The sequence below is a fragment of the Musa acuminata genome, chromosome BXJ1-1 (genome assembly GCF_036884655.1).
Source record: "Musa acuminata AAA Group cultivar baxijiao chromosome BXJ1-1, Cavendish_Baxijiao_AAA, whole genome shotgun sequence".
NCBI classification, from domain to species: domain Eukaryota; kingdom Viridiplantae; phylum Streptophyta; class Magnoliopsida; order Zingiberales; family Musaceae; genus Musa; species Musa acuminata.
The window spans coordinates 31,550,805-31,574,226 of NC_088327.1; the positions used below are offsets into that span (position 1 = coordinate 31,550,805).

The 23,422-nt window shown below is 39.5% G+C and overlaps 1 protein-coding gene across 4 annotated transcripts; it reads left to right on the forward strand.

Annotated features, from left to right (window-relative positions):
• Nucleotides 1–1,030: 1,030 nt before the first annotated feature.
• Nucleotides 1,031–22,896, forward strand: LOC103973431 (GCN5-related N-acetyltransferase 9). Of its 4 annotated transcripts, XR_670829.3 has the most exons (8): nucleotides 1,031–1,370; nucleotides 1,480–1,551; nucleotides 7,334–7,421; nucleotides 11,966–12,098; nucleotides 12,201–12,239; nucleotides 12,467–12,524; nucleotides 21,908–21,996; nucleotides 22,546–22,896. XR_670829.3 is itself a non-coding variant. In XM_009387991.3 (7 exons), the coding sequence occupies exons 1-6, from the start codon at nucleotides 1,136–1,138 to the stop codon at nucleotides 12,518–12,520; spliced, it is 621 nt and encodes a 206-aa protein (XP_009386266.2). In that variant the 5' UTR covers nucleotides 1,031–1,135; the 3' UTR covers nucleotides 12,521–12,524; nucleotides 22,546–22,896. The 4 variants fall into 4 exon arrangements, 3 of the variants coding, with proteins under 3 accessions (XP_009386266.2, XP_009386268.2, XP_009386265.2); XM_009387991.3 differs by lacking the exon at nucleotides 21,908–21,996; XM_009387993.3 differs by lacking the exons at nucleotides 21,908–21,996; nucleotides 22,546–22,896 and adding an exon at nucleotides 21,329–21,839.
• Nucleotides 22,897–23,422: the final 526 nt, after the last annotated feature.

Below are 23,422 nucleotides of genomic sequence, written 5' to 3' on the forward strand. Positions count from 1 at the left end.
ATAGCTACTATATATATATATATATATATATATCCTGTAAATATGAATATTCTTTCAAAACTATGGATGGGTTATATTGGATATCATCATGTCATGTTGTTATTCGGATTCTACGAAGTCCATCGTAAATTATTATATTTTGGATGAGGAGACCTTTTCTTTTCCTACCTTTTCAGTTTTTAATATTTTTTTGGGTCAGATTTGATTTAATAAATTCTAAACCGATCCAAATAAATTTGAAACTGCATCAAAAATATTAGTCAGATAATTTAAGATACTATTGTAGGATGGAAAACTTGAGAAATAAGATTCAAACTGTAACATAAAATTATTAAAAGTTTATAAAATAACTTAAATTATATATCAACACATTTCAACATAAATTTTAGACAGTTTATTCTTAAACAATATTTTAATAATTTTTTAGTACAATATTCAGCATACAATATATGGAAATATTAAAACGAGCAAAAAAGTAACTAAAAAACTTTGAATATAATAGATACTATTTGACCATAGATGTTATTAAAAAAAATTAATTTTGATAATTAATTATCATAATTTTTTTTAAAAATAAAAAAATGGGTATTTTATTATCTTCACATCATATTCTAGTGATTCTGAGATGATTAGTATTATTATTTTAATTTTAAAAAATTTATAATAATTAATAATCGATTTCTAAAATAGAATATATGATCAATTTATTTTATAAAAAATCCAGAGTATTTTCGTTCAAATAGAAAACAAAGCATAAGCAAAAATAAATACGGGGATATCATTCGATAAAATATCAATAGTAATTTTTTTTTTTTGTGGATAAAATGCCTTAGAAACAAAGAATCTCGGTTGCAAAAGATGAAAGGAAAAGTGAGGAGGAATAACGTTTGAATTTTAGAAAGTAAAGACTCTGCGAAGAAAAAAAATGGAAACGAAAAAAAAAGTCAAAAAACCAGTGATTTCTTTTTTCGAAAATTCGCCCAAAAATTAACGCCCTTTGTCGAGAGCCCATCTCGTTTTAATTGGCATCGTACGCGAAATCGATTCCGAGAAGGGTGTATGCCGAAGAAATCATAACATACTCGGGAGTCCCTTCGCTTCTCTCCGCTCCCCGTTTCTCCTTCGCCAGCCGGAGATGTCTAAACTTGCGGGCGAAGGGGAGAGGGAATGGGAGGAAGTGGGAGGAATGGTGCCGGTGGGGAGGAGCTTGCAAGGGGAGAAGGTGATTCTGGTGCCCTACATGAGGGAGCACGTGCCCACGTACCACAGGTGGATGCAGGACCCCGCCCTCCTCGCCGCCACCGCCTCCGAGCCTCTCACCCTCCACCAGGAGTACCAGATGCACGGCTCCTGGACCCAGGATCCCCTCAGTAATCGACCCTAATTCCCCTTTTCCCCTTCTTTCTTTCCTCTTTGACGAATCACTTTGCTCTTGAGAACTGATCCTTGGGATCGATCGATGGTTTGTTGTTGTTGCAGAGCATACTTTTATATTGCTAGACAAGCAGCTGATCCAGGGTGGTTTTGTCCCTGGGGACCCCCACGTCGAAGGTTCTTCCTCTAGACCTGGCTTCTTTCTGTTCTCTTTCCATCTCAATCGCATCATTCATCGTAAATTGAGTAGTCTGTGCTTGTCGTGCCTGATGAAGCAATTTATGTTTTTGTCGCATTGAGTTGGTTTTGTGAATTTGGTTTCAGCTAGAAATACCTCAATTATAGGTGCCGCATTTGACGATCTAGTCTTTTGAGGAATTGGAGCAGTTCGCTTTTGGATAGATGTTTTTATAATATTATTTTTGTAGGATGTTATTAGTATTTATTTTTATTAAATGTATAATATGGTTATTTTAGTGAATTTTTTGTTGTTTTCACATAATTTATCATTTGTATTATTTTTGTAGTTTTTTTTTGTAAATGTTGATAATATAACTTTTGTAGTTATAATATTATTTTTGTATGATATTTTGGTGGTAAAAAGATCATTTTAGCAATGTAGTTTTAAAAACTCAAATTTTATTTTTGAATTTTATGGTGTGTAGCTATGTTAATGGTTCTATATTATTTCTCTATTGATTCTGAACACACACATTAGATTCTACTGATTTCTTTATCTTTATTGTATTATTCCTAGTTAATCCTAATTTTAATTTTGATCTTTCAGACCTCTATTGACGTGCATTTTTTGATATATATGCTGTGCATTTGCTGAGTGATCTCATAGTCTTATGCAACACAAATTGTTATTTCTAGATCTTGAGTCAGGCTTTATGTTTTCTCCCTGACCATTTAGCTTTGCTATGGAAATATGTATAAGTTTAACATGAGGAGAATGATGTTAACACTATAGTTTTAGTCTTTGACCAAACTTCCTTTTGTTTTCATCACCCTCTTTCGATTACTTAAACCTGGATTGATTCTTCTTTCTTATTCATATCTTTTTTCCATAGTCAGTACCACATCAGATGATTTTCCCCTTAGCTTTCAAATGAAAGAAACACATTATTTCCATTTTCCTGGTATCATTGAGCAACTGTCTCATCATGCTTCTCCACCTTGTTGACTGTTTAGTGTGTTCTTTTTAGATTTTCTTTCTAGTTTGCGACATGTTAGTTTACAAGGCATGGCTGCTTTTGCAACCATCTCTCATCTCTCTACTTTTATGGTATCAATACCTTTTTCCTTCAATTGGAAATAGTTATATGGTGCTTTGCTTTCATAGTGTTTTGGGAAGCTTTATAGGGGCTAGATCTTTTTTCTTAGGTGTTAATTGTGGTTTTTTTACGTTTTTTGGAATAAAACTTAAAGTGAATTACATTAGTTATTACTTTTTTTTGCTGATTGGATATCTGTGGCTAATAGGTGTCATTTTTGAGTATATCTTTAGTCTTCCACTAGATTACTAACACAAAAGGGATCTGCAACAGTTAATGACATGGCTGTCTTGTCCTTTCTTTTATAGTTACCTACTTCCAAACTTTCTTTTTGAAACTTATTTTAGATGGGCCTTTTTCGTAGTGAACAAGAGAATTTCATTTCAAAACGGTGATTTAAAAAGCGCTAGGCTCTCACCCGAGCGAAGCGAGGCGCTCTAAAATATTAAAATAAAAAATATATAATATAATTAATAAATATGATTATTTAAATAAAAATATGATATTAAATTAAAAAAATCTAAAGTACCAAGTCACATTATCTATCTCCTAATAGCAAAAATGTCAAAAGACTCAAAATTCAAAACAATAAAGTTTTACATCAAAGTCATTCATCATGATAATTAACATCGTTATCATTTTCAAACAATTCATCTTCATTGAGTTCATTCTCTTCCTTTGGTCCTTTTTCATCAAAATATATTTCATTCTCTTCAACAATAACAAGAGCTGAGCTTGATGTTATTGCACTTATTCTTCTCTTCGTCATCTATCTTGTATATGCTTGTAATTCTCCACACTTGAAGCTCTTGCCACATCTTCCCATGTCAAGCTATTATCTTCAAATACAAGCTCGTCTTCGGATCTTGCAAGTTCGTACCCATTTCTCTCAACAACTACTCATTTGAATCATCAATATCTTGTAATGAGATCGGATCAATTCTATTTCGTAAATCATGACGAGCCTTCAAAGCTTGATTATACTTTATATGAACAAGATCGTGTAATAATTGATGCTCCAACCAATTTCTTCTCTTTGAGTGAATCTATCATGTTATATAATTTGAAAATATAGTAATTCATCTATATAAAAAAGTAAATTAAAATATTCTGTGATCCTTACATGCTAAAAAACACTCCAGTTTCGCTCACTACCCGCAGCACTATATGTCAAACTAAGTATTTTGATAGCAAATTGCTGCAAGTTCGGGATGGAATTTCCAAATAGACTCCACCATTCAACTGCAAAATTTATTTATTATTAATAATAACATAGTAACATACTATAGATGAAATTAATTATATTAAATTATTAATACCTAGGGATGTAATTGTCTTGGATCGAACTGCCATTGAAATTCCAAAAAGGCTATCAACATTCTTATAAAAAGATAATTCATGAATAATCTTATCTTGCACCTCAAGGCTTAGAACAAATCTTGCAATGCACTGATGTAACCCATTCTGAACTTCTCTATCAAACCCAACAGATGTGATCTTATAAAAGAATTCTGGGTTTAAATAATATCCTGCTACATGTAAGGGACAATAAAGTTGATAATTCTATCTTTCGTCAATGATTGCAAATATTTTCTTATATATTTTTTTTTATTTTCATTAAAAAACTTTTGAATCGTCTCCTTTGTCCTATCTATAGCCTCATAAATATATCCTATTGCAAGTTTATTTTCATTATCCGCCAACCAAAGAACTCGAACAAGAGGGTCCATTATCTTTAATATATAAACTATAAGATTTCGAAAAGATGACATTAAGATGATATCACTGGCCCTCCTGCCTTTCGCTTCTTTTGCCCATTTGTTTGTCATCCATTTCTCCGAGGTAAACATGTTTCGTAGGTTATGTTTTTGACGATGCATGCTCTGTAATGTTAAGAAGGAAGTAGCAAATTGGGTGATATCATATCTCACCAATTTCTTATTGCCTATGAATCCTCTCATCATATTCAAAGCCACAGAATAATTATAAAGAAATCCAACAACAAAGATTGCCCTTTACAAAGTTTTCTTGATTTCAGGGATCTTTCTAATATTTATCAACATTAAATCAATACGATGTGCCGCATATGGAGTCCAATATAAGTGTTTTCTTTTTGTTTCAAGTAATTGACCTGAGACAAAGGATAACAAAAATGATAAAACTTAGGAGTTTAATACATATTCTATTTAATTGAAGATAAGTTAATTAAAAAAAATAAAAAATTCAAAAGATGAATCTTACTAGCTAATACATAGTTGCTTCCATTATAGGTTATAACTTGGATGATATTTTGTTCACCAATTTCTTCCACGAACTTGTTAAGCAAATCATATATTTTTTCTCCAGATTTCACAAAAGATGATGCATCTATTGACTTCACAAACATAGTTCCTAAAGAACAGTGAACCATAAAATTAATTATACTCCTGCATCTCTTGTCGATCCAAGCATTTGACATAATAGAGCAACCATGTTTTACCCATGATTCTTTGTGGCATTTTAGTAAGTTACTTGTATAATTCAACTCTTTTTTCAATAGTGGAACTCATATCTCATAATAACTTGGAGGTTTTAATCCCGCACCATATCTTCTAATAGTTTCAATCATCTCCTTAAAATTGTTTAAATGAGTTGTACTAAGGGGAAGGCCAACCTGATAGAAAAAGCGAGCAATGTGCTGAATTGTTCTTCCCCTTATTTCTTTATCACAAGCATCACTTATATTTGTTTGTCTTAATTTTGAGCATCTTGTTTGCCCTTATTGCTTCTATGATCCTTGATACATATATAGGTTCATCGGTCTCCTTTTACCCTTCTTAGTAACCATAGCTTATTTTCCTTTTCTGTCATGTATTTTTTTCTCACTTAGGTTGACACTTTTAGAATAATCTTCATCATCATCATCATCCTTGATATGTTCAACATTATTCTTTGATAAAATTCCATAAGATTTATTCTTTTGCATCTTTTTTAATTCATATAAGCCAGCAGCTCTTCTTTTACCTTAGGTGGATACTTCTTGCTGGCTGCTGCATTCTTGAAATTTCTTACTAGATGCTGCTTTGTCCGAAAAATACCACATTTAGTAGTCTTATCACAAAAGATGCAAGTAACTGCATTAGGATCCTTTAGATAATTATATTTTTATGCAGGATCTTTTTTTGAATTCATTGAAGAATCTATTGAATTACTTTGTACACTTGTCATTTATCTTGAAACCCTAATAATAATTTCAAATAAACAAAGATTAGTAGTGTTAAAATATAAATAGTATATTATTAATCTAATAAATAAAGATTATTTTGACAATAATTAATAATTTATTGTTAACATATTGTTAATTGTAGTCGGGATGAGTAGAGACCGACAGTGAGAAGTCGTGGTGAGAAGTTGCATGTGAGAAGCTGAGTCGCAAACAACAAGAGGTAGCAGAGTCGCAAACAACAGGAGGTAGTAGAGTTGTGGATAGTAGGAGGCAGCAGACAACAGTGGAAGCTGTGGAGTCACGGACAGTAGGAGGTAGTGGACAGTAGTAGTGGCAATGGAGTCGTGTCGTGGACAACAGCAGGCAGTGGACAACAGCGGAATCTAAGGAGACTCGGTTAGTGACAAAGGAAGACTCGAAGGTAGTGGGAGAAACCGTCGGCGGCGGAGGCAGAGGGAGAAATCGTCGACGGCGAATGCAGAGGGAGAAATCTTCGATGGCGGAAACAATGAGAGAAGCGTGCGTATGGTTTAGAGTCGGGGTCGCGCGTTGATATAACTACGTTCGTTAATTAGTTCAATTGAACCAACTAACACAAATTTAACCGAACCAGAATTAAAAGTATGGTTCAATCGCCTTATATCACCTGGGCGCATGCCCGAAGTGCCCGATGCCTGGGCTCGGGTAAGCGCCCAGGCGGCGCCTCTTTGAAGCACGCCGTCTAGCCCTTAAACGAGGTGCTCGGGCCTGGCCTGAGCGCCTAGATGAGCGCCTGAGCACCTTTTTAAATCACTGTTTCAAAATCCTGTCTTATCTGCATAATTCATTTTCTAAATTCAAATCACAAGATCTCATTATGCCGTCACTTTTTATAAACTTAAGAGCACAGCCAGGTTCATGCATTGCGTCTCCATATGTAGTCTGTGAATAATGATAGCACTAGTGTGCATGTTCATTAATATTTTAAATTCTGTGTTTCTAGTTAGTGCTCTTTACAGTTTTCACTGAATTTGCAATTTTTTTATAGTATGTTATTGTTTTATTTCTCCTGCATATTGCTTCCATTCTTTGTGAGATTTTTCCAGTTCAATGAGTAAATAAGGGTGCAGACCATTTTAGCATTTATTGATTGATAACAATGTAGAAAAGAACTTAACTTTGTCGAACAGCTGATCTATCCATTTGGATTATGGAATTGCAAAGATAGTCAATGTGCATGAAATGGGATTATTAAGTTTGTAAGATTTTGTTGTAGACTAATTTTACTGGTATGCGAAATCTAGTACCAACTAGTTGAGGTTAATATGAGGAGGAATAAATGATATTATTTAACTATGAGAAAGTGATACTGAAGTTAGTTATTGCCTAGTAGGAAAAACATGACTAAATTGCACTGACCTTTTTAATTATTCTTCCACATTAGACTGTATAGTTTGTTGACTATGAGATTATCTCACTGCTTCACTCATCTCTTCAGCTATGGTTGGTGATGTGAATATATACATGAATGATCCTGATGACTTGCATATTGCAGAAATAGAGATTATGATTGCTGAACTGACAAGGTAGTGATACTCTATTATTGCATACTTCTAAATTTCACATGTATTCTTCTTGTTGCGTATAATTCTTATGTTCTTTAAGTACACTAACATGCTGTAAATATGACATGCATTTTGCAGGGACCGTTTATTTCTTATGTTCTTAAAGTGCTGTCAAATGCTGAAAATTAGGATTGAGTTTATAAGATAAGTGGGTTTAATCTATCAATTTATAATATGGCCAATCCTTGAATAAAAACAGTGTATATTTGAATCTATCTAAAATAGATAGTGCCACAAATTTTTATCATAACATCTTGAAATATGTGACCCACTTACTTTGCTTATGTAAAGAAATTGTTTGATTTTCTTTCAATTACTATTTTAACTTGAACAAGTCATACATATGGAGAACATTATAAAATTTGAAGTTTGTGCAAGGATTCTGCTTTACTGGTCTAGGACATGTTACAAAGTGTTTGGACTTGATGATGCTTTTACTTTAGCTTTTGAAATGAGAAACACTGATCTGGTGACTGAGTTTGGATTTCTAATTGGGTGACATGTGATCTGGCTTTGTGAAACTGACTACTGCTCTTATTACTAGTGATATACATGTGATATGAAGGTTTAAATTTGTTTATTTGGACAAACGGTGAGAGTTACATGTAAGATTGTTATGCCTAGAGTAAAGATTTTTCAAGCAATTTGGTATTTTGTTGTCAGAACGGCGTTATTAAGATCAATTATACAAATATCTCAACTTGCTGAATGAGCACAAGCAACAATGTTTTTCTTTTATCCGTTATGTTCTATCATTTGAACGAAAAATATTTGATCTTATATAGGTTAAGCGGTGCGTCCATAGATTTAGTTTAGTTTGAACTATTTGATCCTACCTAAAACCGTTTGGTTGTGATTGCACTAAATTAAAGAACTCTTCAGTTCATGTAATACTCAATATGCATGTTTAGCTGCCCAACAAATATTAGTCATCAATAACATTTAACTTCTGTAGAAATAATTACTATATCTACTCATTAGTTGAATTTAAAAAATATGTTTAAGTTCATTGTCTAATGTCCATATCTGATGCATGCAGCTGCAGGCAGCAATCAAAGTGAACCTTCTTGGTTGAAACAGAATAAAAATATTTAATGCACAGATCTTTCACTCCTATGCAGAGACTAGAGAGGATATTCATTTAATCAGTCTTTTTATTATCAAATGTGACGAATTTGCTAAGCACAAAAAAATATGTTTATTTGTCAACATAGTTTAATTCTATCATGCTTGCGATGCTGAGGCATTAATGGTCATATTCCTGTTTGCTGCAAATTAATTGGACCCACATTAACAGTGTGAAAACAGAGGTCAATTCCACTAATATTTTTTGTAAATACGTACAGAACAAGTATGGAGTATATAATTTAGTTGACAACACCAACAAGCCAGAGATCCCACAACTGACGGGAACGTATAGGATATCATGTGATGATGACTGCTAATTCATCATGAGGTCAGTTCAACCCGAGATGGTTTAACTATTTGGAACAAAATTGAAAGAAAGGACAAAAAGTAGCATGCATGATTAAAAAATGCTTGTTAATATGGAATCTAGGTGTGACACTGTGTGTCTTAACATAAGGTGGTTGCAAGAGGCTATGCTAAGTTCTAAAATAGTATTGATTGGTCTATTGAAGAGGCTGTACCAAGATTAAATAAAAGAGCTTCAAGTTCTTGAAATCCGTCATGGATATTTAAATCAGCAAGAAAGTCGAGGATCTCGGAAAAGTTGCAAAATATCCATGTAATGAGAGCTGATTATCTCTCAGCAACTAAAGCAGAAGGGAACATAGTGGACTGGAATCATTGACCCAAGAGCTTATATGATTCTGTATTGTGCTTGCTTCATAGCAAAAATAGTGATTTGGCAATGTTTCTGCAAATCAGGAATCAATTAGATGAAGCATTTGGTAAACTTGCTAGATTCTTAGTATTTGGGAAATTCAGAAATATTTTGGGATTCATAATTACGATTGCATCTCCTATGCCTAATGTCCATGATAAAAATGGAACATTTAATATTCTTATTTCTATCTGCATGAACAGTAAAGTGACTAGTTTCTTTTATAGTTAGTAGCATGGTATGCAATTTCGAATGGTCGGACGGTATGTACCGGTCCGACGGCATACCGGTACGCGGACCACCCGCTACCTGACGGACCGTGATACAATGCTACAGTGTAATACTGTAGCAGCACTACAGTGCTACAGTAAGAGGAAATCGCTCGGTAAGCCTTGGTGTACCATTCGGTATGCCCTGGTGTATCGCTCGGTACGCCGGTACCGTACTGTACCGAGCCAACCTCGAAACACTGGTACGGTACGGTATTGCATACCTTGGTTAGTAGTAATATAAATCTGTTTTGCTACTCATATTTATCTAGTGGGACAATGACTGAGAAAGACCAATCTCATGTGCTTGCTCCATGCTGATGAGGAATCTGTAGGTCTTTCTCTAGCTAGTCTGTCTCTCTTAAATTTTCATATTTCCATGAAGTATTCTCTAAATTTGTTGAATGCTCATTTTGGCATCCACTGGTTTCTGTCTTTGCACATGATACAATGGATTATCATGTGCTTCGTTTTCTGCAGTATCATCAGGCATTTATTTTGACAAATATCAGCTCTTTACTTTCTCTCTGTCCCAGCTATACATTGGATGTCAATATGACAAAGACATGTCAGTTTATTCAAAATTCAAAATGCTGACTTGTCTCAGAAGCCTGATTGTTACTGATGCAGGATAATGTTAGCTTAGTCCTACGGTTTGGTCAATTTGAGAGTAATAAGGATACAGTCTGCATAACCAGTTTGTTTAGTTATCGAGTTGTATTATAATTATTTTCTTGATGGAGAAGTGACACTTAGTGCTGGGCAAGTTTCTTAATGCTATATGATTTTGCTAACTTGTTTAAGTAATTGCCTAACTGATGAGAATTTTTTCTCAAGAGAAAAAACTCCTGAATAGTTGTTTTTTGCATGGCTATGGTGTTTATTTGTATAATTAGGAGAGATTTAGGCATCTAAAAGTTTTGATAGTCCTTCTGGAAGGGCTCATCTTAAACTCTACAATAATAAAGTTCTTGGCTGGTTTACTTTCTACAGAAAAACCAGTAACTATATTTTTCTTCTTTAGGATCACAAATAGTAATTGGCTTGAGAAAAGGGTTTGGATCAAAATTGATTTAGATCAACGAAAAATTGGCTCTTCCTTTAAAGGTTACCTTACTACCTGGTTCTTGCTTATTGTGTCTTTTCCTTCTAATGTTTACTCTTCTTGGCTATTCTTAATGTGAAACCCTGTTAAAAAGCAGATTATTGCCTTTCCCATTTGAATGTTTCTTTAATCCCTTGCTGATATTTGATATCTAGAAGAGATAAAGAGAAAAGCATCATCTATTACATATGGCTCTATCAATTCCTTGTAAACCAATGGATGGTGCTCCTCTTTGCATTAATCCTGATATTAAGGAAAAGTCCTGATAGTTTGATCTCTACTTTATTCTCTCTTCTCTAGTTTGTTAAATTTGTATTTTATAAGATGTTCATAATGGCTAGAGCATAAGTAAGCATTTGGATTTCTCATGTGAAACTATTGCATTTTAAAAAAAATATCAGTGGCCTGAACTCATCAGTAGCTTAGAAAATGTCAAACTGGATTCTTCAACCATGGATTGTAAAATTTCCTGCTAAAGTAAATCTAATATCAACAGAATTTATCATTGCTACAGGCAAGGCTTTAACATGAGAACCAGTAACCATATAGGAATCTTATTGTACCATTGTATACAAATTGGTACAGCATGATAAGCTTTGATATGTCAACAAAAGTTACTGGAAAATAAGGTTTTAATAAATTGGTATTGAGACTCATTCTGGAATCCTATCTGTATGTGCTGAGCAGTATGATATGCCTTGGTACATCAATAAAAGAATACTAAATTTGTTTAATATGTTGGTAGGAACTAGTAGGGTCACCTGTACTGTATAAATATGGTATGGTCAGTGTACTATGGTATTCTGTAGGAGTTGTGAAGGTTCCAGATTCTCATGCATTACACTTTTATTGCTTTTAAGACCAATTTTGTGAGAGATGACTAAAAGCAAGCTATTTGTTGAAACATACATCGATATAACGATACTAAGATTGTTTAATATGCCGGTAGGAACTACTGAACTAGTATGGTCTCCTGTACTATATAAATATGGTATGTTCAGTGTACTTGTGGTATTTTGTGAAAATTTCTGAGGTTCCTGACCCTCATGCATGATGCTTCTATTTCTTCTAAAACTATTTGTGAGAGATGATTAAAAGCAAGCTATTTTGTGGAGCTTAATCAGGAAAAATTGTTGTCAAGGTTTTCCTTGGGATGCGAGGTTCAACTCTCCTGTAACATATATTTGTATCTACGAGACTCAACCATTATAATCATTTGAAAATTACCTTTTCTAAGATACATGCAGTTTGAGGCTGTACCTATCCCATAGTTTCTCTGTTGCAGTCGCCAGAAGGGGCTTGGAAAAGAATCTATCTTGATGATGATGGCTTTTGCAGTTGAGAGATATGGAATTCATACTTTTCGTGCCAAAATCGCAGAATCAAATGCAGCATCAATTAATCTTTTTAGGAAATTGGTATTCTCACCACACGTCATTGTTGATAATGCATACATGCATTTGTTGCCAGTAGTAACAGTTACAAGTTATTTTTGTAATGATGGCTGTTTATGGGTGCAGGGATATGTTGATGCTTCTTATAGTGAAGTCTTTAAGGAGGTAAAGCATTGCTGTTCCTTCTATTTTCAAGTCACCTACTAGTGACTTTTCAATAATCGTAGATCTGGATGTAGTTGAATCACGTAGAGACATAACTTTGACAATTCTAACATCTACAGCGTTTGACCACCTATTGCCATATTGGTGGGCCAGAGTTATATTAGTTGCCATTTTCTTTGTTGTACTTCTTGATTCTTGAATCAATATGTGCTAATATCAATCGACAGGTTACTCTGGAGGTGCCTGTAAGAGAGCTTTCAATTAAAGGTCCAGAGACATAACAAGGTAAATGACCCTCTAATGGCATCTTATGCTCATTAATACTGGACACACTGTACTGACCAAAACCAAAATATGTTCACCATTTAGAAACTTAATGTGTTTGGTTTGAAGTTTCTTAGCAGATTTAGTTTATGTCATGTATGGTTGCTCCCATGGTATCAAATTTTGTGAGGACCAGTTTGTTTCAGGAGTTATTTACCGGTCCAGACTTGAACTAGCAATGCGGGCCAGGGCTTTTTGCTCGGTCCAGTCCAGTGAGTAGGTTACCACCAGGTAAGCTACAGAAACGGGGCTTACTCTCTGGTTCATACTTGTCAATTGGGCAGTAAGCTCACATAATGTCACAGACAAAATTGTAAACGAGGTGTTTGATGTAATGCTCATGTATGTCAATGTCTTTCGGTTTTGTTCATGTTTTGCACAGCATGTAAAGAGTTAATAGTAGGCTTAGCAGCCCAATTTTCTTTAGTTTTGGTGCCCGTCTTAGACTTGTAAATAAAGGTTGTGTCATATGGGCACTTGTGGGAGTTTCGATCTGTAGTGGACCATTTTGGACCTTTTATTGTGTGACCGTTCAGAGCTTGTGAAGTTTGTTTGTAATTTGTATTGACTATGTAGTGTTTGCTGAAATGATTGCTTGTGGATCCCGAGTGAAATACTCTCTTTAACCCGTTTTCTCTTTTGTAGGTCTTAAGGGACCATAGGAGATTTTGGGGAGAGTGACCTTTGCGGAGGGATACGCAAGGGTGCCGCACGACTTAGGCAAAACCAGCTAAGTATGTGATATGGTATTAGAGCGGGACAAGTATACATAGAAACACTTGACATGCAAACGTGGGGGACCTAGCGGGGTTGCGTTGAGGGCAGTCATCAATCGCAATCGTTTGGGGGAAACAAGCATGGAGATAGGAAAAGGAGTCGCTCAGAGGAGCGGGCATCTGAGATTGGTATTCAGAGGAACGGCCAACCCTTCGCGCAAGAGGCATCACGAGGACAAGCAAGTTGGGAAGAATGCATAACGCACAAAGGTTGGAATGATTGAGTTCCAACTACGGCTCGACGTTGGCAACCATATTTGATGGTGCTCAAGGCAAGCGAGACGCTTGGTAAACGATGAGACTGTGCAAAGTGGAATTGGTTGTTCAGCGACCGAAAGAGTTGTGCAAAGTTCACAGAGATGAGGGGAATTGCTAACTCGAAGAATTCGGTACTCAAGCAAGGGTTTGTATGCGGATGATAGAATGTTCGTGGCCATCCCAAGGCGATCAAAACTCGATGCCATTGAGCATCGAAACTTTCTCTTCGGCATGAGAAGGATACGTTCGTAGGAGGCTGAAGTGTGCAGTGAGTTTAGCATGTTGCTAGGCCTTGAGGGGTGCAACAGGGGCTGTATTGGCGAGGAGTCCCAATCTACCAAGTGCATTTGTAGGGGCAAAACAATGCACAATTTGTTCGGCAAGGCGGAGTAGTCCAAGGGGATGGTGGTCTTCGAAACTTCTAGAGGGAAGGATGCGAAGAGAGAAGTTGCTCCAACGGGATAGATACCTTGGAGGGATAAGTCTCGATTCTCCAGAGGGAGAATCATATGCAACAAATCACACATGTTGAGGAGTACCTCAACACAACAACCCCACAAAGCTCAACAGACCGAGCGAGTGGCGAGGAGTCATCGCATGATCTCTCATGAGGTAATGCATTGGTGGATGCATTGTGAGATTAAGTGAGGGAGCGACCCAAGACAACACAAAATGAAGGCACACTTTGAGTCGATATAGAGATTGAACTCAACGGAGGGTTGACTCGTGCAATAGTGGGCGCGAGAGCCACCATCAACTCACTGCAAATAGAGGAGCGAAGCAACTTCGGTGTAACTTAGTGAAGTACTTAAGCCGTATGAAGAGAGTCGGCATAGAAGATGAAATATGGAATGAAAGCATAAAGCTTTCCTTAGACAGAGGTCAAGGACATGAACTCTTGTAGCGGCAAGAGTAAGATCATGTCGTTCCATGGTGTCACGGACAAACTTCTAAACAGGATGTTTGATGTAATGCTTATATATGTCCGTGTCTTTTGGTATGTTCATGCCTTGTACAACATGTAGAGGGACGACCGAAGGCGTAATAGTCCCATTTTAGTTGGGTTGGTGGCCTCTTTAGGCTTGTAAATAAAGGTTGTGTCATGTGGACACGTGCGAGAGATTTTCGGTATGTAATGGACCATTTTACCCTTCGTTGTGCAACTGTTCAGAGCTTGTAAAGTCTGTTTGCAATTTGCATTGTCTATGAAGTGTTTTTCAGAGATGTTTGCTTGTGGATCCCGATTGAGGCGTTCTCTCTAACCCGTTCTCTCTTTTGTTGGTCCTAAGGGACAATGGGAGGCTTCGGGGAGGCTGACCTTTGCGGACGGACACGCAAGGGTGCCGCACGACTTAGGCAAAACCAGCTAAGTCCGTGACAGATGGTATCAGAGCGGGACAAGCACTCATAGAAACACTTAGCATGCAAACGTGGGGGACCTAGCGAGGCTGAGTTAAGGGCAGTCAGCACACGCGCGACCGTTTGGGGGAAAACGGGCATGGAGATGTAGGGAAAAGGAGTCGCTCAGAGGAGCGGGCATCTGACATTGGCATTCAGAGGAATGGCCAACCCTTCGCGTAAGAGGCACCACGAGAACAGGCAAGCTTAGAAGAATGCGGAGCGCACAAAGGTTGGGATGGTTGAGTTTGAGCTACGGCTCAACGTTGACAACCATACTTGATGGTGCTCAAGGCAAGCGAGGCGCTTGGTAAAGGATGAGACCATGCAAGGTGGAATGAGTTGCTCAGCGATCGAAAGAGTTGTGCAAAGCTCACAGAGGTGAGGGGAATTGCTAACTCAAAGAATTCGGTACTCATGCATGGGCTTGTATGCGGACGATGGAATGTTCGCGGCTATCCCAAGGCGATCGAAACTCGGCGCCATGGAGCATTGAAACTTTCTCTTCGGCATGTGAAGGATCCGTCCGTAGGAGGCTGAAGTGTGCAACGAGTTCAGCATGTTGCTAGGCCTTAAGTGGTGCAGCGGGGGCTGTATTGACGTGGAGTCGCAATCTAGCAAGTGCGTTTGCAGGAGGCAGAACAATGCATAGTTTGTTCAGTAGATCGGAGTAGTCCAAGGGGATGGTGGTCTCCGAAACGAAGAGAGATGTTTGCTCCAACGGGACAGTTATCCTGGAGGGATAAGTCTCGGCTCTCCAGAGGGAGAATCATGTGGGACGGACCTCACATGTTAAGGAGGAGTACCTCAACAAACAACAACTCCACGAAGCTCAATGGATTGAGCAGGCGGCGAGGAGTCGTCGCATGATCTCGCTTGAGAGAATGCATTGGTGGATGCATTGCGAGATTAAGTGGGGGAGCGACCCAAAGCAACACAAATGAAGGCACACTTGGAGTCGATGTGGAGATCGGACTCAAGGGAGGGCTGACCCGTGGAATGGTGGGCGCGAGGGCCACCATCGACTCAATGCAAAAACGAGGAGCGGAGCAACTTGGGTGTAACTTGGCTAAGTACCCAAGCCGCATGAAGGGAGCCAACATAGAAGTTGGAACATGGAGCAGAGGTACAGTGCTTTCCTTAGGCAGAGGTCAAGGACATGAACTCTTGCAGAGGCAAGAGTAGGATCATGTTGTTCTGTGGGTCCTTCATTCTGACGGAGCGGACTTATCTTGCATGGTGCCGAAGACGAAGGGAGCTTCTCGGCACATGCACCTTATCTCGGAGAAGCATTTGATGGAGGAACTAAGGCGACTCAATTTGCGGAGGCGAAATTGGGTTCAGAAGGCCTTAGCACGGGGCAAGAGGACTCAGAGGTGGGTACTCTTGAAGAATATGCCATAGTGTTGCCATTCAAGTTGTTATGAAGGAAGCGGTGCACAGCGAAGATTGTGCTGGTAGGGGTAGAGGTCCAGGATCCAGACAATGGTGCACTAATTGCAGCGAAGTCGGGGGACTTCGGGAGCTACTAGGCGACAGACTGTCCTAGAGCGGTGCTTCATCTAGATGTGACCCAAGAGTGGGTGGATGAAGGTCGATTGCCAAAGGAGCGAACAAAATCGAAGGTGGAAGAGACCCTACGATGTATTGGCAGAGGCCACACATGGAGGGTTCACAATTCGAGTTTATTCCACAAGGATCAGAATGCAATAGAGATGTCACCAGGAGGCGACATGGTGCAGCGGATCGTGGTGGAACAGTTCGTGGCAATGCGATACACACAATCTAGTCCCGTGAGGGACTAGATCATACAGAGGTATGATCGGGAGCTACTGGAAGCTCCACTTCGGTGAACAACACGACGGCAAGAAGGGCTATGGATTCAAGGAGTGAAGGCCATGGTACCGCAGAGGCGGGTCTTCCGTGCGTGCATCGAATTTTGCATCGGATGAAAACCTTGGTCATCAGCATATGGGGGCTGTGTTCCACCAAGGGAAAAGTTCGAATGCAAGTACCAGTGAGTTCCATGGGAGGGACTTGATCATGCAGAGGTATGATCGAAGCAACTGGAGAGTTGGACTGCTCCAGAGCTTATATTCGCTTAAGGGAGCCCGGCAAGTCAGAGGACAAGGCCTAGTAAGCGAACGTTGCTACCAAGGAAGCTAAGGAGAACAGAATCGGTGCAAACCCTATAATGCGATGGCAGAGGCCATGCATGGGAGTTGCAGTCTGTCTTTCCATCGACCAAACAGACTGCTTGGAGAACACAGAGGTGTTGAAGCAGGGGGTCGAAAGGGGCGAGGAAGTGACGACGAGTCCAGAGGAACTTAGCTACCCAAAATTAAGCATCAGTTAGAATGGAGGTGGACTCGGAGGAGTGCCACAGAGGCATATCTACTGATTGTGAAGAAAAGGGATGCAGATGCAAGGCGACGGATAGTAGTGCCATGGGCATGGCAGCGTCATGGTACCGCAGAGGCGGGACTTCCGTGAAAGTCATTGATCCCTTGCTCTCATGGAGGGAGAGCGCTTGGTCGTGAAAGGGGCCGAGGGGGTGGAGCATGCAGAGGCAATCTCCAAGTACCGAGACAAGGCTGAAGGGCAAAGGCCGAGGAACTTCGTAAGACCGGTGTCAATGAGCTTCTCATCAAGATAGCCGAAAGTGAAGGACTTCGGGTCATGCAAGAGTGCATAACCAAGGAACGAAGCAGGCAGTACGCGGTGCTGTACCTTTGCTACTCAGTGGAATAGGCGGCAGGGTTGATGGAGAAGACGGTACAATCCCAGAGGTGACCAAACCTATGAGAGAATTACTCCAAGTTTGGGTGAAAACTTCCTGCATTCCAGAAGTTCGATGGCATTGAGAAGGTGAATCACAATAGCTAACTCAATGCAAGGAGTGCAAACACTTCAAGTGCTTCAGAAGTGTGAGCAAAGAGCAGGCGAAGGCTAGTAACCAGCTCGATGCATGAAGTACAACCTTGAGGAGGCGGGCGAAGTCAAGTAACCTTTGCCTTCTCAACTCTTAAGAGAATGAGCGAATCCGAGTACCCCAATTCTCTTATCTATCCAGTAGAGGAGCTCTGCATATGTTCAAAGACCCTTCGAAGATAATGGAAGACAATAGTTGTCAAATCCTCACCAACGGTGATCAGTGTTACTGAGAGTAGATTGTCCGCTTCATTTCCCAACGAAATGCCAATCGAAAGCGGAAGTGATGCGAACCTACTTGGATGTGACAACTAAGTGAAAGAAGAGTCAATAAGCAAATTTGGTGGAGGAAGGACCCAAAACATCAAAAGTTTTCGAGACGATGCTCGTTAAAGCTCCAACAGCATCCAACTAGTTCAAGCAGCATGAGGAATTTGAGAGACTGGCGCAGTAAGGATAGTCTTTTCCTTCATCTGGGGGATCCGCAGGAATCAACAAGGATTAACACAACTCAGCCAACCCCACACCAGAGTCAGAATCATTGGTGAGTTGAAGCAGCATGGCGGATCAAAGGTTCGACTACTCAAAAACAACAGCGGAGAGTAGCTAGGAGCCAAGAGGCGCATTGTAGCTGGAGCAGAAAATTGAAGACTCAGCAAAGGCGAGGAGTTGCAGTGTCGACAAAGGCTTCAACGAGGACGTCGAAGGAATAAGTGGGGGAGAATGTCACGGACAAACTTCTAAACAGGATGTTTGATGTAATGCTTATGTATGTCCGTGTCTTTTGGTATGTTCATGCCTTGTACAACATGTAGAGGGACGGCCGAAGGCGTAATAGTCCCATTTTAGTTAGGTTGGTGGCCTCTTTAGGCTTGTAAATAAAGGTTGTGTCATGTGGACACGTGCGAGAGATTTTCGGTCTGTAATGGACCATTTTACCCTTTGTTGTGCAACTGTTCAGAGCTTGTAAAGTCTGTTTGTAATTTGCATTGTCTATGAAGTGTTTTTCAGAAATGTTTGCTTGTGGATCCCGATTGAGGCGTTCTCTCTAACCCGTTCTCTCTTTTGTTGGTCCTAAGGGACAATGGGAGACTTCGGGGAGGCTGACCTTTGCGGACGGACACGCAAGGGTGCCACACGACTTAGGCAAAACCAGCTAAGTCCGTGACAATGGGTCCCTCATTCTGATGGAGCGGACTTATTTTGAATGGTGCCAAAGATAAAGGGAGCTTCAAGGCACCTGCACCGTATCTCGGAGAAACATTTGACGGAGGAACCAAGGCGACTTAACTTGCGGAGGTGAAATTGGGTTTAGAAGGCCTTGACACGGGGCAAGAGGACGCATAGGCGGGTACTCTTCAAGAATACGCTATAGTGCTACCATTCGAGTTGCCATGAAGAAAGCGGTGCACAACAGAGATTGTGTTGGTGGGGGTAGAGGCCCAAGATCCAGACAATGGTGCACCAATTTAAACGAAGTCGATGGACTTCGGGAGTTACTAGGCGATGGACTATCCTAGAGTTGTGCTTTGTTTGGGTGTGACCCGAGAGCGGGTGGACGAAGGTCAATTTCCAAAGGAGCGAACACAATCGAAGGTAGAAGAGGCCCTTTGATGTGTTTGGCAGAGGCCACACATAGAGGGATCACAATCCGAGTTCATTCCATAATGATCAGAATGAAATGAAGATGTCACCAGGAGGCAACATGGTGCAGCGGATCGTGGTGGAACAGTTCGTGGCAATGTGATACACACGAAACTAGTCTCGCGAGGGATTATATCATACGAAGGAATGATCGGGAGCTACTGGAAGCTCCATTTTAGTGAATAACACGACGACAAAAAAGGCTATGGATTCAAGGAGTGAATGCCATGGTATCGCAGAAGTAGGTCTTCCGTGCGTGCACCGAATTTTGCATTGGATAAAAGCCTTAGTTATAAGCATATGGAGGCTGTGTACCACCGAGGGAGAATTTCGAATGCAAGTACCACTGAGTTCCATGGGGGTGGACTTGATCATGCAGAGGTATGATCGGAGCGGTTGGAGAGTTGGACTGGTCAAGAGCTCATATTCACTTAAGGGAGCTCGGCAAGTTAGAGGGCAAGGCCAAGTAAGCGAACGTTGCTACCAAGGAAGCTAAGGAGAACAGAATCGGTGCGAACCCTACAACATGATGGTGGAGGCCATGTATGGGAGTTGCAATCTGTCTTTCCATCGACCAAGAGTAATTGTTCGAAGAATATAGAGGTGTTGAAGCAAGGGGTTGAAAGGAGCGAGGAAGCGACGACGAGTCCAAAGGGACTTAGCTACCTAAAACTAAGCATCGGTTAGAATGAAGGTGGACTCGGAGAAGTGCCATAGAGGCAGATCTACCGATCGTGAAGAAAGGGACGCAGATACGAGACGACGGATAGTAGGGCCATGGGCATGGCAGCGCTATGGTATCGTAGAGGCGGGACTTCCGTGAAGTCATCGATCCCATGTTCTCATGGAGGGAGAGTGCTTGGTCGTGGAAAAGGCCGAGGAGGTGGAGAATACAGAGGCAAACTCCAAGTACCGAGACAAGGCTGAAGGGCAGAGGCCAGGGAACTTCGTAAGATCGGTGTCAATGAGCTTCTCATTAAGATAGTAGAAAGTAGAGGACTTTGGGTTGATGTAAGAGTGCTCGATCAAGGAACGAAGTAGGCAATATGCAGTGTTGTACCTTTGTGACTCAAAGGAGTAGGTGACAAAGATGACAAAGAAGATGGTACAATCCCAAAGGTGACCAAAACTCTTAAAGACTTGCTTCACGTTGGGGTGAAAACTTCTTGCATTCCAGAAGTTCGATGACATTGAAAAAGTGAATCACAGTAGCTAACTCAACGTAAGGAGTGTAAACACTTCGAGTGCTTCAGAAGTGTGAGCAAAAGAGCGGGCGAAGGCTAGTAACCAGCTCGATGCATGAAGTACAACCCTTGAGGAGGCGGGCGAAGTTAAGTAACCTTTGCCTTCTCAACTCTTAAGAGAATGGGCAAAACGGAGTACCCCAATTCTCTTATCTATCTAGCATAGGAGCTCTGCACAGGTTCAAAGACCCTTGGAAGAAACCTAGTGGAAGACAATAGTTGTCAAATCTTTAACATTGGTGATCAGTGCTACTGAGAGTAGATTATCCGCTTCATTTCCTAACCGAATACCAATCGAAAGTGGAAGTGATGCGAACTTACTTGGAGGTGACGACTAAGTGGAAGAAGAATCGATGGACAAATTTTACAGAGGAAGGACCCAAAAACTTTAAAGTCTACGAGGCGATGCTCGTTAAAGCTCCAACAAGCATCCACCTAGTTCAAGCGGCATGAGGCATTTGAGAGACTAGCGCATACTAAGGATGTTCTTTTCTTTTATTCGAGAGATCTGCAGGAAACAACAGGGATCAGCACAATTCAGTCGACCCCACACTAGAGTCTTATTGGCGAGTTGAAGCAGCATGGTCGATCAAGATTCGACTACTCAACAACAGTGGTAGAGTTTAGTTGGGAGCCAAAAGGCGCATTGCAACTGGAGCAGAAGATTGAAAACTCAGCAAAGGCAAGGAGATGCAGCATCCGCAAAGGCTTCGATGAGGACGTCGAAGGAATAAGTGGGGAAGAATGTCACGGACAAAACTGTAAACGAGGTGTTTGATGTAATGCTCATGTATGTTTGTGTCTTTCGGTTTTGTTCATTTTTTGTACTGTAAGTAAAGGGCTGATAGTAGGCTTAGCAGCCCTATTTTCTTTGGTTTTGGTGCCCGTCTTAGGTTTGTAAACAATGGTTGTGTCATGTGAGCACTTGTTAGAATTTCGGTCTGTAGTGGACCATTTTGGACCCTTTATTGTGCAACCGTTCAGAACTTGTGAAGTATGTTTGTAATTTGCATTGGCTACGAAGTGTTTGCTAAAATGATCGCTTGTGGATCCATAGTGAAATGCTTTCTTTAACTCGTTTTCCCTTTTACAGGTTCTAAGGGACCATAGGAAGTTTCGGAGAGGTCAACCTTTGCGGACGAACACGCAAGGGTGCCGCACGACTTAGGCAAAACCAACTAAGTGCGTGACAATACGATACTAAATTAATCAATTTTCTTTTAAGTTTGTTAGTTGGGCAGTAAGCCCACATACGGTTCTAAATTGATAATTTTTCTTTTAAGTTTTGACACTTGTAGCTGTCTTTTTGCTAATACCCTTCTCTCTTCCTCCCTGGTGCTATATAAGACATCACATCTGAAACTCCCCCTTGCTTTGAGTGTGATCATAATTGAAACATTGCTGACATACAGTTGTTAGTATTAAACAATGATGTTTTCTTCATTAAGCTTCATAATTGAGACATTTCTGACATACTGGCATTAAAGATGATGCTTTCTTCATTAAGCTGGATAAGCATGCCATGACCTAAACAAATGGATGCACCATTCTGTTCTTCAACATCCAAAGGTTTTGTTTCTTGCTAGTCATACATTATGAGAACTGGAAGCATTTGGTCTTTGTTCTTATGGTAGCCTGCATATCCTCTTTTTTATCTCATAAAGCTATATATATATATATATATATATATATATATATTGCAAGAAAATTTAATGGCTGTTGATGTTACAGGAACTGATAAGGCAAGCAATGGCTGGTGGAAGGGAATACTCGTATTTAGAAATAATATCAAAAAAATCTTGGAATACAGGTTTGCTTTGACAAATTTGTGGGTGTAATTTGATCATGAAGATAAAAAGACGAGCTCTTCAAGATTGGCCAGCAGTGGATTATCTGCCCTAACATTATGAGCAGATGAGGCCAACAATAACTGTCATAATTGCAAGTAGATAACCTTCTCTCATGGTACGTCTGTAGCTTTAGTAACGAGGAAAATTAGAAGCAATTGATTCTTATGTTACTTGGGTTTTTGATAGTTGACCGTCATTCTACATGATCAAGCTCTTCTGTGTGTTTGCCAAATGATTACTTCTGTTGATGAGATGCAAAGGTTGCTGTTTTTGACAGTGATCCTGCTAAAGTTGGTATTGCTTCTATTGATATTTTGTTTGTATTCGTGCAAGTTAATCGATGTTTGGTTGTATTAAGATGGAGCAGGACCGTGCTAGTTGATAGAAAAAAATTAGATTTATATGCTTGATTCAGATTAGAATTGAAACATGAGATAGCATGCAAATATTGTTAGTATCAAAATTGATCATCTATCGGAGTTGAGTAGATTTGTTTCACCTTCTAAATGTCTTGCAAGCGTGGTTACTCTCGCATTTAAGTTAGTACAGGATATTCCTAAAATGGTGAACGGGTCGGGTCGATACTGATTCATATTTTAAATTATTTTTTTTAATAATGAGAAGAATAATCTTTGAATAAAGAATACTTGAAAGAATGTTTTTGCCTCAAGCCCATGTTTACATGGCATAATTGGCCCAAGATATTGATTATATTTTCTGTAAATTTTACCTGTTCTTGATAAAAAGAGAATAGGAAT

What these genes read in the sequence shown, in the direction of transcription:
- LOC103973431 (XM_009387990.3), top strand. Translation starts at nt 1,136, where the DNA reads ATGTCTAAACTTGCGGGCGAAGGGGAGAGGGAATGGGAGGAAGTGGGA. An exon ending in TTAATCTTTTTAGGAAATTG is followed by an intron (nt 12,099 to 12,200) that starts GTATTCTCACCA and finishes TTATGGGTGCAG; the next exon opens with GGATATGTTGATGCTTCTTA. An exon ending in ATAGTGAAGTCTTTAAGGAG is followed by an intron (nt 12,240 to 22,545) that starts GTAAAGCATTGC and finishes TTGATGTTACAG; the next exon opens with GAACTGATAAGGCAAGCAAT.